At 42.1% G+C, this 18188-nt stretch overlaps 1 protein-coding gene across 1 annotated transcript in view; it reads left to right on the top strand.

Annotated features, from left to right (window-relative positions):
- The window catches only part of DAPP1 (dual adaptor of phosphotyrosine and 3-phosphoinositides 1), a 189496-nt gene that overhangs the window by 156694 nt on the left and 14614 nt on the right, over positions 1 to 18188 (top strand). The window contains exons 6-7 of the mRNA XM_085635785.1: positions 1144 to 1206; positions 16144 to 16229. Of these exons, the coding sequence (XP_085491911.1) occupies positions 1144 to 1206; positions 16144 to 16229 (149 nt within the window). The remainder of the gene's footprint in view (positions 1 to 1143; positions 1207 to 16143; positions 16230 to 18188) is intronic.

Below are 18188 nucleotides of genomic sequence, written 5' to 3' on the forward strand. Positions count from 1 at the left end.
ACCTGTTCCCACCACGGTTGCTTCTTTGCTTCCTGAACAGTTTAGAAAGCAAAGCAATTTGTTTTTCCGAAAGTAAAATATCCTGACTTGTATTGTAACTTGAGTTGTTGTCGAATAGACGTTTTATTTTAATGGAAACTCGTACTTTTCATTTAATAAAAAATATAGGACGGATACATCCAGCCCAGATAAAAGTTAGAATGTTTCTCCCGTGGCTTTAATCCTGTACTTGGATTCCATTTCAGAATTTCTGGTCATTCGCAAAGAATTTTATGCACACTCTTGAAAATGTATTTTTGGAGAACTGACGTGAAAATGTTCACCTGCATGAATTATGTCAAAAGATGCATTTGCACTTTTTTTCGTTTTGTTTGCACAAGTAATACATTTTCCTTCTAAAGAACCAACTTCTCGAGGACTATATTGAACTATGAGGGTATTGCCAATTTTCTGCCTTAGAATGACTAGAATTCCTGCCTATGGTAGATGCAAATTGGCCAGGGTTCAGAACTACCTGCAAAAGTTATAAGAATAGCCATAAATGTCCAAGTTTGTGTGTTGTCCATCAATTCATGCTGGGTGTTCGTCCTTAAACGATAACATCCCATTCCTTTCTTCTACTTTTACAGATCTGGAAAGCCCATTGCATTAGTAGTGTTTCCTTGTCCTCCAATCTGTGCAAGGGTTAAATTCCCCGTCCCTCTTAAAGTTAAAATCAATATGTGGAATTGCCCTCTTACATATCCGTTTTTAGATTTTTGTTTTTTGTGCGATGTGCTCAAACGCATAGATTTCATATGCTGGTTACAGACTATAGCTGGAAACCCGTTTTTAATTAACAGCCTACACGCTCTTTGAGGAGGGGGTGAATGATTTGGCATAGTTGCTGTTAAGAGTGGAAATGGGCATTTGTCTATACATTCTGAAAAGCAAATATTCGATGTAATCCAGACGGAAGAACAATATTGAAATTAACCTTCACTAAATACTTTAGTTATTAAGTTCTGAATGAGGTACACCACCTCATTCACACAATGATAAGCATTAAATGTTAACAAGTTTTATGCATTTTAATTTACACATGAATGTTCTACTCAACTGTTAATTAAAGCATGTTTCTTGTGTTTTGTGACATTCTTTCAGACTTGGAAGAATCGGTGGTTTATTTTGCATCGAAATGAACTTAAATATTTTAAGGATCAGTTGGTAAGTTCCTTAAGTGTGTACATTTCCAAAAAAGACCTTCCTTTTCCGTTTGGTTTGTGCTTTTTAACAGCAACACTACAGGCCATTGAAATGTTGCTTCCTGAAGATCTTCTAAATGCAAACATGTCTATAATTCCAAGTCCTGATGGCTAATATTTACCCTCTCATTTGTGGCTTGGTAGCAATGCGGAGAACTCTCCGGCTCAGATGCTGTTATATTCTGGTATTGTCGTATTAGGTAGCTATGAAAGCTTGGCTGATTAATCTCACATATGTTGCACATCACTGACTACTTTTACAAATGATGGTAGGTACCATCAATTGTGAACATGTCTATTCTTAGTTTTCCCCAACACTAAATACCTACGTGCAGCTACCTGTTTGCCGCACCATGATTGGAGCACATCTCTGGTTGACACACCCAACCCTTGACACACCCAACACTTCCCACATAGGCCAATTTACAAACCACACCCCATTAACCATGCGCTTCCTAGAGCTCGTAGGACACATGAAGCAAATCAGAGCACATAGAATCCTTGTCCAGTCTATTAATCGCTATAGAAGTTAATTCTGTTATACAATGCTCTGGGAGTACATTTGAATCATGTGTGTCCTTAGTTCATTTTTCTTTGTACACCGTGGTCTCTACAACACTAAGGGGCAGATTTACAAGCCCCTTGCCCCGCCACTGCGTCACTTTTTTTGACGCAACGGTGGCCAAAAAATGCGGCCAATTTACAATGTGACGAATCTAGGGAGATGCTTTACGTTGTAGAGCCCTGCATCACATTATAACTGCGTTGGGTAAAATGTATGCAGCATGGGCGTAACCATGCAAAACGCCATGTAGAACTGATGCAGTGAAATTTATAACATTTCACTGCGTCAAAATCCCTACGCCTGCTCAGACCAGGCGTAAGGAATGATGCTGGGCTTTTGGAATGGGACTCATCTATCTGTTGTAGCGCATTGCTGGACTTGTGACCGTTTCATGAGCAACTCCAGCAATGCGTCACTTTTGGGCCAACAGATGCATCATAATTTCTGATGCATCTGTTAATCCTTACGCCATGGAGCACTGTATTGTAAATACAGTTCATCCATGGTGGCGCAAGGACATTTTCCGCTGGCGCAAGGAAACTGATGCATCTATGCAGATGCGCCAGTTCCTTGTAAATCTGCCCCCAAGTCTCTACATATATATTTGGTCCTCTCTCCTGTGCCGTACCTCACATTTGTGTGTGAAACAGGCGACTAATTGAACAAACTGTAGAGGCTGAGGTGAAGGGATACACAAAAATGAGTTGAGGCCTGGAGTAAACCAACCCGGGCGCTAAGTAGTCCACGTATTTTCCATGAATAACTTAATCAGTTCAGGGTTTAGCATAAAGTTACTGAATCGTTTTGTCTCTGCGAGCTTATTTGAGATTACTGTATGTGAAATTAGTTTATGACCTGTTCCCAGTCATAGACCTCTCACTTTACAATCAAATGATCACAGTTGACACGTTTCTTCTCAACAGAGAAACCGAGTATTCTTACTTTCACGCTTAAATTACCTGTGGCGATCAACGCTGCAATCTATTAACTAGCCACAGAACCAGCGCCAAAGCTAAAGTAAAACCAGAGACCCTTGCGCTACCCTCCCATTCCTAAAAGCACACACTCATGCTTGTGGACTCATCCTTGGAGCGAAACAGCCTGCCAAGGACTCACCCGAAGCTTACGGGCCATTGCTGAATGACTTACAGCAAGCACGCTCCTGCGGTGACTGATGAACAGACCAAAGTGGAGTTTGCCTTCCACCTTCTGGTGGTCTGCACCACCTGGTGGCATTTGGAGGTGAGCCGCCACCACACTTGACCAACAGTGACTAAGGAAACATGAGAGCAGGTTCAAGAGACATCAGTATATTTGGAGCACAGACTTAACTGAGACTGGAGAGTCCGTCTCTTAAGGGCCAATTTGTTAAAACATTTTATTCACTTAAATCCTTCTTTGGTATGCAAAGATAGTAAAGATATCGCCACATTACTACTTCGGAGAATCCAGAAAGGCAGACTGTTGGAAACGGCCCTTTTTGCAGGGTTATCCCCAAACTTTTTGCTTCTTCCTCCTTTATTTTTTCTGACCCATGGTTGTTGGCAATAGGACTCTGGGCACTTTACCACTGCTGATCAGTGCTAAAGTGCATATGCTCTCTGTATAAATTGTTATATTGATTGGTTATCCATGATTGGTATATTTGTTTCACCTGTTAGCCCCTAGTAAAGTGCACTGAGTGTGCCAGGGCTGGTGATTCAAATGCTACTAGTGGGCTGCAGCACTGATTGTGCCACCCACAGGAGTAGCCCTAAAATGATGTCTTAGGCCTGCTTGCAGTGCCTATGTGCAGTCCAGGACTGCCATGTCGACCTGGCCAGTGCACCCACTGACCAGGCCTTATCCTTCCCTTTCTGTACATGTCAGGCATCCCTATGGTGGCCCTAGGTACCCCCCTGGGCTGGGTGCAGTGTATCTGAAAGGTAGGGCATGTACTGAGGTGTGTAACATGCCCTGGTAGTGAATTACAGCCATTTTCGTTTTTCACTGCTGAGAGGCTATCTTGCCCAGAGGATAGAATGGGGAAGGCTGTTTACATGCCTATCTTCCCATAAGGGCAAGATAGAAAATCCAAGTTTGGTATCTCTGTGTTCAGAATTTAATTATACATCTTTTTAGCAAGATGGTTTTTAAATTCACTGTGTGAGAATAGCACTTTTTAGAAAGTAGCTATTCTCCTGTTTAACCTTCCTGTGTGCCTGTGTGCTGGTTGGCTGACTGGTGTCATGTGATGGGCTAGGTGGCTCCAGGAGCCTGGATGAGTCAGCAGCAGGGTGAATAGGGAGATCTGCTTTAGATGGGTGGGAGGAGTAGTCCCTGGGTTTGAATAGGGCTGCCCCTGACCAACACAATGCTGGCTCCACCCCCTGCTGGCCAGGCTGAGGACTCTGCCTCTGCTGGCACAAAGAAGGCTCCACCTCCTGCTGAGCGTCTAACGACCCTGCCCCTCACTCTGAAAGGAACCAGGTGCTCCAGAGCAGAGCACACCCAGGAACCGGTTTGAGCAGGGGAATCCCCCCCACTGGAACACAGAGAGACAAAGACTTGGAGGGGTATAAGAAGAGGACCCCAGACACCTAAACTTTAGATCACTTTGGAACTAAGAAGAAACCTCTGCCAAGGAGAAAGCTGAAAAGGACTGAAGAGGAGAAGACTGCCTGCTTGCTGTTTTGCTTTGCTGCCAAGGAGAGGGGAAGGACTTTGCTGTGTCCCCTTCTTTTGATTCTGATCTCCAAGGGCCTGAGAAAAGCTGGCTCCCTGTTAAGAAGTCCCAGGAACAAAAGGACTTCACCACCAGCTCCCCTGGAACTCTGCTGAAGGAGTTCTGACCTGCCTTGGAGTGCTTTCCCAGTATTGGGGCCTCAGGAGGTCGTTTTGCTGTGTTTGGGAGCTGGGAAGCAGAAGCGTGAAAAAGAGTAACTGGTACCCAATGCATCATCCGATTGCGTGTCGCAAGAACGAGAGTGCGAGGAAAATTTCATCGTGGCGTCATCGCAGCACCCGGAGTCCCCGCATCGCCGAGTGCGTCGAGCATCGTCCCGGTGCGTGAAGATTCCTGGCGCTGCGAGGGTCGTCACAGAACCAGTTGAGAGCCGCACCACTGCCGGTGCGTGAAAGTATCCAGTCGCTGCGTGTGTCGACGCAGAGTCCCGTCCTGTGATGCATCGAGGGTTGCGGCACCCGAAGTCCGCGCTGCGCTGCGCCGCGCACCGCGCCGCACTGAAGATCGTCGCATCGTACCTGTGCGTGAAGCTTCCCCCTAAGAAACCTACGCAACGAAAGCCAAAGTCATCGCATCCTCCCCCTACAGATCGGAGCCGGCGCATCCACCTCTGCTGCGTGAAGCAGGGCTGCTGCAAAGCCTCCCCAAGGTCTCAGGAGTATCGCATCGCCTTTGCCATCTTCCTTGTTATAGCTTTTGGGAACCTTATCGCAACTACAGGTACTGTTGGGCACGAGAGTGTCGCATTTTGTGCATTGAGAGTCGCATTGTGCAGGACACTGACTTTTACATCCTGGAGTACTTTCTGCAAACTCTTGAACTATCTTTAAAGTAATCTTTTTAATTGTATGTTGGTTTGTCTGTAGTATTTGGTCTTGTGAAGTTTTTAGTAAAGATACCTTATTTTTCTAAAACTGGTGTGGAGTAAATCTGTGGTGTTTTCACTGTGTTACTGTGAATGTTGGTACAAATACTTTACACATTGCCTTTGATAGCCTAGACTGCTCAGGCCAAGCTACCTAGAGGGTGAGCAGGGGTTATCTTAACAGTGTATCCCCCTTTCCCTGACTAGAAGCAAGGGTCCCTACTTGGACAGTGGTACCTACCCTGCCAACTAGAGACCCCCAGATCTAACACAGACCTTTAATCTTGGATTTGCCAAGACGGAGATTGCAAGCATGGTCTCTGCATTTGCAGTGCATTGGTCGTGGCCATTTCCGATGGGAAACAATGGGAAGCTACTGGGAATGCACACTATTTTAAACAAATCTTAGCTTTACATTAATTGTTCATGACTGTACTGCATGTGTTATTATGATAATTATTAAATTCATGACATGAATTGAAATGTACTGTGCACTTTAATACAGTTTTAATGGATGTATTAATTTTGTTAACCACCCTAGGAGTTTTTTTTTTTAAACAAGAAAAATCATTTTTCCTTTAATATTGAGATGATCACTATAACAAATTCTTGACATTTGGGATTCTTAATCCACTTTGGTAACGAGTCCACTTGGCCCAGGAGCCCTTTCTGAGAAAGAAATATTTACACCAGAGTCCCTGAAAACAATTAAAACTATTTGTCTATCTATCACCACAACTAAAACATTTGTAAAGTGCTCTATAACGTTTTCAAGTATTTTGAGGTTTTATTGAACTCTGCATAAATAAGTATATGACTTGGGCTGATACATATTTGCCTTTTCCAGAAAGGCAGAACAACACTGCAGACATCAGTACAGATATATCTCACCCGAATCAGTCTAAAATCTGTGCACAGTATGCAATATGTTTATAGTTTAATGGAACAGAATCATTTGCCACTGTCTCAAAACAGCCCAACTCTTTTTAGGAAACTGCTCAAAACTTGGATGTTCTCAAATCCCTAGCTTCAAAATTAGGTTGGCAACCTGCGACATGTCTATTCCAGTTGATTGCAGTCTAATTCTCAGCTGGTTCATTAGCGCCAAGACGTCTGCGGGCATTTGTGCACTTTAAAAATATTATTCATTCATTCATTTGCTTTAAGAAATACTGTGTGGTGTAAATGAGCTTATGTGTTATTTCAGTAGTGCAGATAGTCTATTCAAACTGCATCGGATCCCACATCATTGCCTGCACCATTGAAGTGCCCTTAGTTGTAGGAGGAAGTAGACTATTGCTAAGCTTCTGTAGTAGAAACATGTCATGCAGAAGTTCAAAATGATGCTATCTCACCAAAGGCATTATTTATGAAACACTAAAAATTCAGCTGATATAACAGGAAACTGAACCTAGAAATTCTCTCAGGCATACGGATCACTTCATGCTGGTTCATTCAAGCTAGAATGACTCTTTAGAAATAAAAAATAAAAAAACTCTTGTTTTTATAACGTTCTGCAAATGCACAGATCATCCTGGGTGGAGTCAAAGAGTTTTCCTAGAAATGTAACTCTTGGAGATAAAAATAGGGAGGAATTGTAGAGTTTGACCCAGAAGTTAACATAAAAGAATGCTTATAAAACCAAATTGAGTCTTACTTTTTGATGTTTTTTCTTTATCATTCTCTGAAAATGGCCTTAAGATGAACAGATTGCATATATGGAAATAAATGTACATTCTCTAGCAATTGAAAATGAGCTGGAGCCTTCACAAATACCAACGTAACTGTAGTCCTCTTGAAGGATAAGAACTTGTGTTTTTAGTGGTGCCCCACTTTTAGCAATTTAAGGTACTGTCGGTGGACAACCAGGAATTGGATGTGGAAGTAAGCACCCAGGAAATGCAATAATGTCTTGCAACTTTGTGTGCTCTGCCGCAAAGCTCTGAGTCAGAGGTATTACCGTGAACTGACGTCACTAAGGTCTAAGTCTTCAATAGCCTGGTGTCCAATTATGTTGTTGATGGTGAAGTACTGAGAATTAAGTGAAGGAAAGTGGACTATTAGTAGGTTAGTAGTAGGTTCAGCTAGTAATAATACTACAATCACTAACGGGTCCAGTCAAGTCTCAATTAGGCCTGGGCAAAAATTCCGTTCCGCTCGCGGAAATTGCGATAATTTGACAGTCCCGCGGAGAGCGCAAAAATGTCAAAATTTCCGCAATCCGCATCTTACCGGAATTTTTTATCTTACTCGCGCTGTAAATAAATACATTCTCGCGTGCGCGCGATCGCCTTACCTGAATCCCCGCGTTCGCCGACAAGTTTTCCCGATCCGGTCGCGTTCTCCACGAGATGTTGGATTGTTGGCAGCCATTTGCGCTGTCTCGCGACAGTTTGCACCCGCATTAACGTCATGTGTCGCGTGATCACATCTTTTTTCTCGCGATCATGCACCGCGAGAGTATGAAATGGTTGAGATCTCGAACACGTCATTCTCCACTGCGAGCGAGAGCGTGAGGACGCGGGCACATCATATCGAACGCGAGCGGGCGGGACAAGTGAAAACAAGATGTCCGCGCCCGTGACCAAACGCATGGGTAAGTTGGCGAGCCGCGATCACGCAGAAAATACCGCGAACAGGCGGGAAAAAAACTTCCGTGTCTTCGCGATATTTCCGCGTGTTTGCGGAGATTTTAAAGATTTTCACGATAGTTTGCGAAAGTGAATTTCGCAAATTACGCCCACCCCTAGTCTCAATAAATGAATCCTTGCTCAACCTTTGCTAGCTTGGCAAATGAGCAGTCAGGTTTAACTTAGGAGAATGGTATGTGTAAAGCATTTAATGTCACCAAAACAGTAAATAAGTAAGACACAAAACAATCAAAGTCTAATGCCAATATATGAAAATAGAGAATATGTTTATCTTTAAAATTACACCAAAATGGCAAAAATCCAATGTAGTGAACCAGAGAGATGAGTAAAGTATAAATAAAAAACGTGCATTCCAATGGTTGCACTGGACTGGTACAAAGTCAAAGAGTGGGGGTTGGATAGGATGAGTCTTGGGTCCCAGTCAAAAGTTTACCTTCATACTTAGGGCCTCATTTATGATGAATTGGCGTAGGGCAATGCTGCACATCTTTTTGCTGAGCTGGCCTATGCCAATTCAAAAGGGCAGGAATGCACCATGTTTTTAAGATACGGTGCTTTCCTGTCCTTTCTGCATGCACCATGCACAATTTGATGCCTAGCACCAACACAGGCTCACTTGCACCATGGTAAAAGGGTGTCTGCGGTGTTAGCAGGATTGCTTTTGTGCAGATAGGAAAGCTTACAGTTTTGACATATTCCCAGGTTAATATATTCTTGTAAGTCCGGGAATGTGTCAAAACCCATGGGTGATGCATGGGAAAACCCATTGAACGCCCCCCGATGCAGTGTAAGGCAACTCAGCAGCTTGCACTGCGTTGCTTTACACCATATGGTCGAGGCCATGAAAAGCCACGCAAAGTGGCTTTGCATGGCCTCGTAGATATGAGTCTGCACTCTGCCGCAGCATCATAAAAAGTGATGCCCCACCATCACAAGGGGCTTGTAAATGAGCTCCTTGGTTTTCTTGTAGCTTTTCTGTCATCGACAGGCACATCGGTGAGTCCTCAGGCTTTTCAAATCGGAAGTTAGAGTCGACAACAGCAGTGGCCTGCTGCAGCAGTATGCCTTGATGAGTCTCTTGAAGTCTTTGTCCTCGATGATTGGGAGCTCCAGAGCTTTCAGCGGGACAAACCAGCACAGTCAGGTCCATTCACAAGTTCCAGTAGCGGCTTGACTCTCAACGTAGAGAAGGTCTCCTCCTAGAGCTTTTTCCACAAAACTTTGTAGAAAGTTTCCAAATTTTTCAGATCTTATTTGTTGGTTACTTTTGGGAAGAGAAGTGTCCAGCAGCACCAGTCAAGGGTTCAGAGACTTCAGACTGCCTCTTGGGTGTTACGACTCAATTTCACACAATGCATCTGCACAGTGCAGGAAAACTCCAGTTGCAGCTGATCAGCTGGTGTGATCCTCTCTTTGTGCTTGCAGGTGACTTCTTCCTGCTCTCTTGCTGATCAGGGAGTCCACTTCTTTTCCTTTGGGTCAGGCACAGTCCTTTCTTTGTGGAGCCTTGAAAGTGCAGCAGGTGCAGTCCTTTTGAGTACAAGCCTTTTGTGGTGCAGTACAAGGATCCAACAGGGCAGTCCTTCTTCTTTTGTTCCAGGCCCTGTTCTGAGGAGCTCTTGCAGCTCTCCCATATTTACCCTCCATTCAGGGCTGGCAAGAGGAGAGGGCCCCTTAACCAATAGGGGTAAAGTTACCCCGGCCCCTACTATGACCACTTCCTGTGAAGTGTGGCATATTTTTGTCCCAGAATGCACTGATCTCTCACAAATCAAAATGTGGAAAATCTCTCCTTGGCGTGTCTGTGTAACCCAACCCAAAGGTGTGGCTAACAACTCACTACACTTTCCTACCAGGCCCTATCCTAATCTAATTGGGGAGCTCCCATCTGGCTTGGGATCAATGAAGTGGGGGCTGGCCTAGGTCCTATGACTTCTGTTCTCCTGCCTTTTGAGGTCCAGCTTGTCTCTCCAGTCACCTTCCTCTCCCTGGCTTCTCCGGGAAGCAAATATCACCCCCACCTAATGGCTGTATTGTTTCAGCTCTAGGCCACTTCACACCTACTCAGGGAACAGCTTGGCTCAGGCTGCCAAAGGCTGACCAACCAAAAGAGGCTGCTACAGGACTGCCTTGGGTAACCTCAGAATAGTAAGTTCTAAAACTACATTCCTGTAATAGCTGTAATAAATCTGACCTTGGCAAATTGTTGGATTGATTGTAACAAATCTGTTGATATTTTGAATGAAATTGCTAGATAGCTCCCAAGCAAAGCATTCCTATGTTAGCCTATGTGGTTAGCGGCACTACAATAGGGAAATTGACTTTGGCTTTTATGTCCCTGCTTTTTCTTAACACTTTACTCTATCCTTGGGGTGCTTAGCGCGGTACTTAGGGGTAACGAAAATGTAATAAAAAGGTAGTTTTGGCCTTTGGAAGCACTTTTAATTCCAATGTTGAATTTGGACACAGTTGTATTTTAAAACCGTACTGCAAGGCAGACCTAGCTTTAAAATGACAAGAGACACCACAGCAGTGCACACTTAAGTGCATTAGCTCAACTGGGTTCTCTAAACCTACATATACTAGGGGCTTACAGATAGGTTGTCTTGGCCAATTAGAATTCTACAAATTACCATATACCTTTAAGGGGACAGAGCACAGGCCCTGGGCCTGGTTAGCAGAGCCCAGGACACTTTCAGAGTTTGTAACCATCAGCATGAATCAGAAAATGGGAAACCTTCTTTATAACGTGGTTTTTATCACATTGTACCTTTACCGTGCATTTTGTACCATGCATGTTTTTTGAACACAGGTACTTTTACAACATATGCCTTTACCACGCATTTAAGGTAAGTTCAGGGTGTTTATATATCCATTCCACTACTGCTTTTCTCCTCACCGATTTTGTAAACAGGCACCGCCACTGCTTAAGTTGGTATATATTTAGTTTATTTTGTAGCGAAGCAGCGAACATAGCGCATTTTGGTAGTCACGCCACCTTGATCACATCGAAATAAAAAATATATATATATAATGCATGGTAAAGGCAAACGTTGTAAAAGCATATGTGTTGCAAAAAAATGTGTGGTAAAAGCATGTAGAGTATTCCCCCTGCGTTCTTCCGTCATACAACCTCAGAAAATGGGGGTGATCCGAGCAAAAAGAATGACTTTCCTACATTAAAGTACCTGGCATTTCCTATGAAAAGCAGCCTATTGTTTCACCAACTTTCCAATCTTGCAAAGTACAAAGCAATGCACTTAAAAAAAGTTCTTAATGCTCCCATTCTTGTGGCGGTAAATGCGGAGGATGAGATTTGAACAGCCTCTTTAGGTAATGGAGAACAGACAGATGGCTTCTATGATGAACGCTTGCTGTTCATTTTAAAAGAAAACAATCCACCCCACAGAGAATACATGGGCTATTATGCCACCAGAAAACAAGAGGACCCATCAATTATTTCAGCTGGAGGAAGGAGCAGGCCTGAGCTTGGCCTAAAGACGGAAAAGTGCATGAAAATGAGTCCTTTTAGCTCTTTAGAGGTCAAAATGACCCTTGTGTTCTCTGTAGAGGTCTGCAAATAGTAAGCATGGATCTGAGTGCAACAGCTCCATCCTAAATGATTAAAGTACTCTCTGTACCAGTAACAAATGCTGTTGCATTAAATGGAACGCTAATGACATTGTTCTTAATATCACATTGCAAGGAAGACGCATGTAGCCTAGGATGGCGTCATTTCAAGATTCTAGAGGACAATGTCTTCATTATATTATCATTTACTTCCTTTGTCAGGATCCACTGACCATCAACCTCGTTGTTTTCTCCCATCATAAATGTGTGTTCCGAGGTCAACACCAAAATATTTAGTTTCATGCTTTTAAAATTTAGAATAGCCTCTCAACTTATGTATGCAAAGAAAGTTACTTTCAATGTCCTATTCAATACAACGGTATTGTCTGAAGGTGTATGCCTATCTGCAGCAATATACAAAACGAGGAGGCGATAGGCCTCAAGTTATTCTCCCATCAGGAGTCTAGGACTTAGGGAAGCTAGAAACCCAAACCGTATTTAAATATGTATGCTGTTCGTCATACTTTTCTTAGCCTCTTAATTTTAGAATATAGAAACGGTAAGAAGTTGGGTTATTAGTTGAGAGGGGTGAGAGCCTCACTCAAGTAATAATCACAATCCTTTTAAGAGTGATCCAAAAGCAGTCCAGCTTAACTTGGAGGCAATGCAAAAGGTTTTTATGCAGTACTCGACCAGTAATAACATGAAGACACATCACAAGAAAAATATAGTAAACTTTTAATAAATAAAATGACACCAAAACGACAAAAATCCAATAAGTAGTACTTAATAAATGAAGTATTTAGTAGAAGTTACACATAACAGCATAAGCTCCAATCATGGTTATCTGGTCACATTGGACCAGGTCAAAGTCAAACATTAAGGCCAACTGCAATGGAGTGCAGGTCAGGTACAGGGACCAGGTTCGCTAGGTGGTAAGTTTATCTTCTAACTTAGTCCAGTTTCATGCAAGAGGCACTCAATGAGGTTGTCGGCCGTCTGACTGTAGTTTAGATCCGGAGAGGGGCTTGTTGGCAGCGAGTTACTGAAATCCCAAACCTTAGGTGGAGCATCACATTGGCTGTGGAGTTGTCGTTGGCACGAAGAGTTGGTCAACACTCGCTACTTTAAATTGGTGGGAAACGCTGGACAGTTATTCTCGATGGCAATAGCTCCGTGCGATAGAGTTTGGCGTCTGTGTCCCGGTGGATCTCTTGAGTGCCGCAGACCACTTGTAGCATTTAATTTCGATGCCCTGGGGACATGTAGTACCTTGTACTAGGGGCTTATGAGTAAGCTAACTATGTCACTTGGGTGTGTTACAATTTTACTATGTTTGGAAGGGAGAACACAATCACTTTACTGCTGGTTAGCAGGAATAAAGTGTGCAGAGTCCTAAAGCCAACAAAAACAAGTTCAGAACAAAAAATCGGGAGTAATACCACGCAAAAGATGGCCATTTCCAACAGAAACAATATACTTCATATCATACATAGATCTAATGGTATAAGGGTATTTCGGTACCCTCCATGTTATTATAAATTGAGAAGATTAGTAAAGCAGAGTCTTTAAGTTCAGGGAGTAGGTGAAGCATCCCTTCTAGCATCACCTGAATGCACAATGAAGTGTGAAACAATGTTTGTTTCTTTTCTGTAGTTGTTTAATCTTATAGTGTCAGTACATTTGGAGGCATGAGGCAATAAATTCAGGGATTCATGCTAAAATGGATTTAAGCAACAGAATATGAGAAAATGCAGCAAGGAATGTCAGAGTCAGAACAAATGTAAGAACAAATAGAGGAGTCAGAGCAACTGATGAATTCACTGAAGGAAATAATCCTATAAGTGAAGTTCCATAAAGAAATATTTGAAAGGGGCATACCAACTATTCTACTGCCGAAGGAATTGGAAAATACAGTTCAGTGTCCGAAATTACATATGTTTGACATACCAGAAAGGTGGGAACTGGTGAGGGAAATTGCAGGAATAAACCCATTTTTGATGTTTTGAATGTGCAGGGCACACTCCCAGAACTTATGTGGTGGATTTGAAAATAGTTTCCCCATGAATACAAATATTGCGAGGAAAAAAAAAAGTGCTGTTGCACAAATGTGAAAGCATTGCCATAGTTTCAGTTGTATACTTTGTATTACAAAACATGCAGACCTCAGTCAATTTGAAATTCAAACACATTCCAAAAGAGCACTCCTTACAATTTGTGATTTCCAGGCCTTCTATTGAAAACCTTTATAAATTCTGAAAATTCCCAACTTTTCACCAGTGCAAAGATTTACACTTAGTGCATTTTAAGATTCATCCCATAAGTACTTACTTTGAAAGAGCTGGACACCGTGTTTAGTTATTAACAACCCTTTACTCTAATTGTAGAGATTGAAATTGATATATGAATAATTATTTGGAGCTTCAGACTTAATCAGTTCTACCTCTTTCAGTGTGTTTGTTTCATGTTGGTTCTGTTCTTTGAATGAAAAGGCAGTCAGGCTGCAGCCGCCGCTGTCTCAATTGAGTGGCGGGGGGAGGAGGGGAGGGGACAGACGACAAGACCAAGAAAGAAAAAAACAACACTTACCTGCAGCATCACGCTCCCCTCCACTGCAGACACAGGCTCCCAGAGTCCACTGCAGCCAATATTGACACTGCTTTCATGCTGTTGGCAGCATAAGAGCAGGATCAGGATTGGCCTGAGGACCCTCGGTTTGTGCTCCCAGTTAGACTGGGAGCCTGTGCCTGCTCTCTCTAACCAATCAACGCAGCTCGGGTTGGAGAGAGCTTCAGTGCACATGACGGTTTGGCTTCCCTGAGACTGTCGGTTAAACCTTCATGCGCACTGATAACCGTTCAAAACACTCCCCCTAGTGTCTGTCATCCACTAGGCCTTGCCCCCAAGCCTCGGCTCAGAGAGCAAAATGAAAACAATAATTAGCAAAGGTGTATTATTGTTTTATTTTCATTTTTTTTAATGCTGTTTGGGGGGGGGGCGGGGTTAATGCTCCCCCGCAGTCAGGGCAAATCCACTGAGGGTTTTTTAGGAAAGGAGGGCAGGGAAAATGTTCTCTAATTTGGATAAGGTTTCCAATTCGCTGGTACAGACAAGACGTATGGTAGTACAACAATAAAAATGTAAAAAGCTTCCACAAAGAAATAAAAGACAAAAAAAATTACGATAAAATTTGTTAAGACAATAGTGTGAACGATGGAAAAGCTTTTTATTCGTAGTTAAAATCTATAGGGGTTTACTGAACAGAACCTGACAAGGACATGTGATGTCATTTTAACTTTAAAACTGTTTTGTAAGAGCTGCTTAGACTGCCACTGATATTACCTAAGCAATATAGCTGGGCTAAGGAGGGAATTTGTGCTAGAATGATAACAGTGCTAATGGTAATACCGGATATAGCTTGCTTATTGTTTGAGTCCCTGCGTGTAGAGATGCTCTTCTGAAATTTAGACACTGCAAAGGATCTTGGAATGGGCTTTTTTGCGTCAGAACCAGCCCCAGGTTAATTTAACTGGTAGCTGCCATTTAAATTTTACTACCATGTAAGTTTTGGGTGACTCCTTGAATTTGCACAGGTATCGCTTTCTGCGTTATTGTTAGCACTTGTGTTATTTGTTTTATTTAAACCACAAAAAGCCATGTCAACTTTAGGGCACTCTGTGGGAAAATACAGCACTTAGTAGAAATTACCGTTGATTGTTGCTAGAAGAAAAGTCTAAGCCAACTCTCCTTTTACCACGATTCGATTGAGCTGGGTACGGTCAAAGCATTTCTTTAGTACTTATTCACTTAATGCTATGCAGCGTCTATTTACGCACTTTAGTATTGCATTATCTTTTTGTAGAGAGTGAATTTTAATGTAAACATACGTCCACTATTTTGTTTTATTAACTTGATTTGGTTAACTGTACTTGGAGTGTTCTGCAAAGTGTGTAGAACTTTCATAGTCGAAAGGGACGCTTGGGTGGTCAAAAGTGGGTGTTCCCCGGGCAGTATTAGAGCTGAGAGTTAAAGGAAATCGATGCAAATGAGTGGCTAACCTACTAGAAATAACGATGTTGATATTCAAAAACATTTGTTATGCTTTTCCCTCGCCTCTAAACATAAATCTGAATATTTGAAATCTAAGTGTTGCAACGTGTGGGCAGGAAGTGCTCCAATATTCACAGCATGTGCAGAGGAAACAAAAGTTATTTTTACAATTTTTATATATTTTTTATTTTTTTGTGTAGAAGTTTCAGAGTTAGAGTCTTTGCACTCACAAGATTAAGAAAAACAGGCAAACATCAGTAATGTAAATAACAGGCATTACCATTCATATGTTCTAGGGGAAGTTGTCCGAAAGACTGTAGATTTTGTGAATGTGGGAAGCGTTTGTAAATCACTGCAATGAGTCAATAGGTTTCAAACTCTTCTTGTAAGATGGGCTACTGCATTTTGTCTTTGAAGACCAATTGATGAATTGACTCGCCAGTTAGTAACCCCAACCTGATCTCATTTCCTAGTCATCCGAGCCCATTCGGACGTTGGACCTGACGGAATGCTCAGCAGTGCAATTTGATTACTCGCAAGATAGAGTCAACTGTTTTTGGTAAGTACTTCTTTGTAGGCAACTCCAGAAGTAATGTTCGCACTGCCTTCCACATGCTGGTACGGAGCCCTCCCAACAGAGGTTCTCATTCCATGATTCAGCATATTAGAAAACATCAGTTTTAGATGTACCATTCACAAGACCATAATGGCTTTAGTACTGAGCCCAGAAGCATCTTGGTTGTGAAGTTCATTTGAATATAGCTCACCTTCTGCTGGTAGATTTTCTTGTGTGGCATGATAATGACAGCACTTCCAGCTACATTATGTAATTTCTCCTGCTAGGGGATAACCCAGGCACCCTAGTTATTTCTTCTATCTGACACCTCACTCTTACACCGGTACCTAATATATTACCGTACCCTAAACTGCATGTGATCTTCCCCTTAGTCCATCTATGAACTGTCCATTCATGTTTTAATGCTTCCACCATGCCCTTGTTAGTAACAAAGGATCAAAAATTTGACCTCCACATATGGTTATGAGGAATCGATTTGCTGTTTGCAATATGGTACGCTAGCCTACACACCCTGATTCATGTATGAGGTCTATTTTTGTTACGCCTTACAATCGAAGCAATGCATTTCTATGGCTAAGCATACAAACTGTGGGTCAAGCCCAGGTAACCTAATAGCTTGTTGTTTGTAGCCACATTATTTATATAGCGCTATGTTTGAGCTACACAATACAGTACCTTGCCATGCAACTCTGGCTGCAGTGGTCAGTGAACAAAACTTAAGCCGGTACAGGGGAGGCAGACAGTGGTGTGAGGGGAATCCACACACTCAACACAGAGGTGATTTATTACATTTTGTTTAAGGATTCTCTAGTGTGTTTTTAAACTCCAGTTTGACTGAGTTTCTGCATAGGGTCTATGGGGTATTAAAGTGGAATTCATTGTAAGTAATTTAATGTTTCAAGTCGGGTATATCTAATTTATAGTCTGCCCCAAGTATTGTTGGGGGCAGGGTTGGTATGTGTGTGTGGCTCTGCTGCATAATTTTGTCCCACAATGATTACAATAGAAACTGAGGAAAAAGTATTTTTAAATCTTGGGTTTAATTTAAAGAAGTTATATTAAATAACCTTGCATATAGAAGAAAACTTCATTTTATAAACCAGTACTTCTGAAGCAACCAAAATGAAGCACCCCAGGTTATGGATTCAAAATATTCTTATCTTTTGGTTTGCCTTGTTACACTTCAGAACAGAGCCAATTATCAGTATAGAAAAAAATAGGTTAAACCTCTGAACTAGGTGCAAAGCCAATGTTGTCTGGCAACATAGTCTCTTCAGGATTCATTTCTTTCACTCATCACCAAATATGCTGATATAGCTTCAGGGCAGATGGGCAATATGATAAGTGAAAATGGTGCCACCGTGTACAACAATAGCATAGCTACCAGAGGTGAAGTTTTAGTGGCACCTAAGCCCAGAGGCCGAGTAACCCCTTATTAGAGGAGCATTTACATTGCCTGCACTGTGTGGAAATGAGGAAGGAACCACATACTGGCTTACTGAGGAAGACAAGAGGCGGGCATACTGGCTTACTGAGGAAGACCAGAGGCGGGCACCAGAATGTGTGTCCCAAGTTAAAATTAGTCCAGTAAAATTTTGAACAAAAAAAAATTTGGGAAGTAAGATCTTCTCATTGTGTTGTGTAAAAACATATAGCTGACTATTTTTAGGAACCTACATTTTATTTTTCAATCTTAATACGCTTAATAAATATTACTGTGTTAATAATTTTTTTATTTTGGAACAATATTAATGAATCTTATAATTCTGTAATGTAGTTTGACATCAGGGCAATATTATGGAGATCAACAAATCATTTTAAACTAATATGTTCTAAAACTGATAACACTCAGCAAAGTGACACTAGAAGTTACATATTCCTGCTTCAGATCCTTGTAGATAACGGCACCTTTCAAGTCACTTGAACTTGTATTTTATCTGT

The sequence above is a fragment of the Triturus cristatus genome, chromosome 2_1 (genome assembly GCF_964204655.1).
Source record: "Triturus cristatus chromosome 2_1, aTriCri1.1, whole genome shotgun sequence".
NCBI classification, from domain to species: Eukaryota; Metazoa; Chordata; class Amphibia; order Caudata; family Salamandridae; genus Triturus; species Triturus cristatus.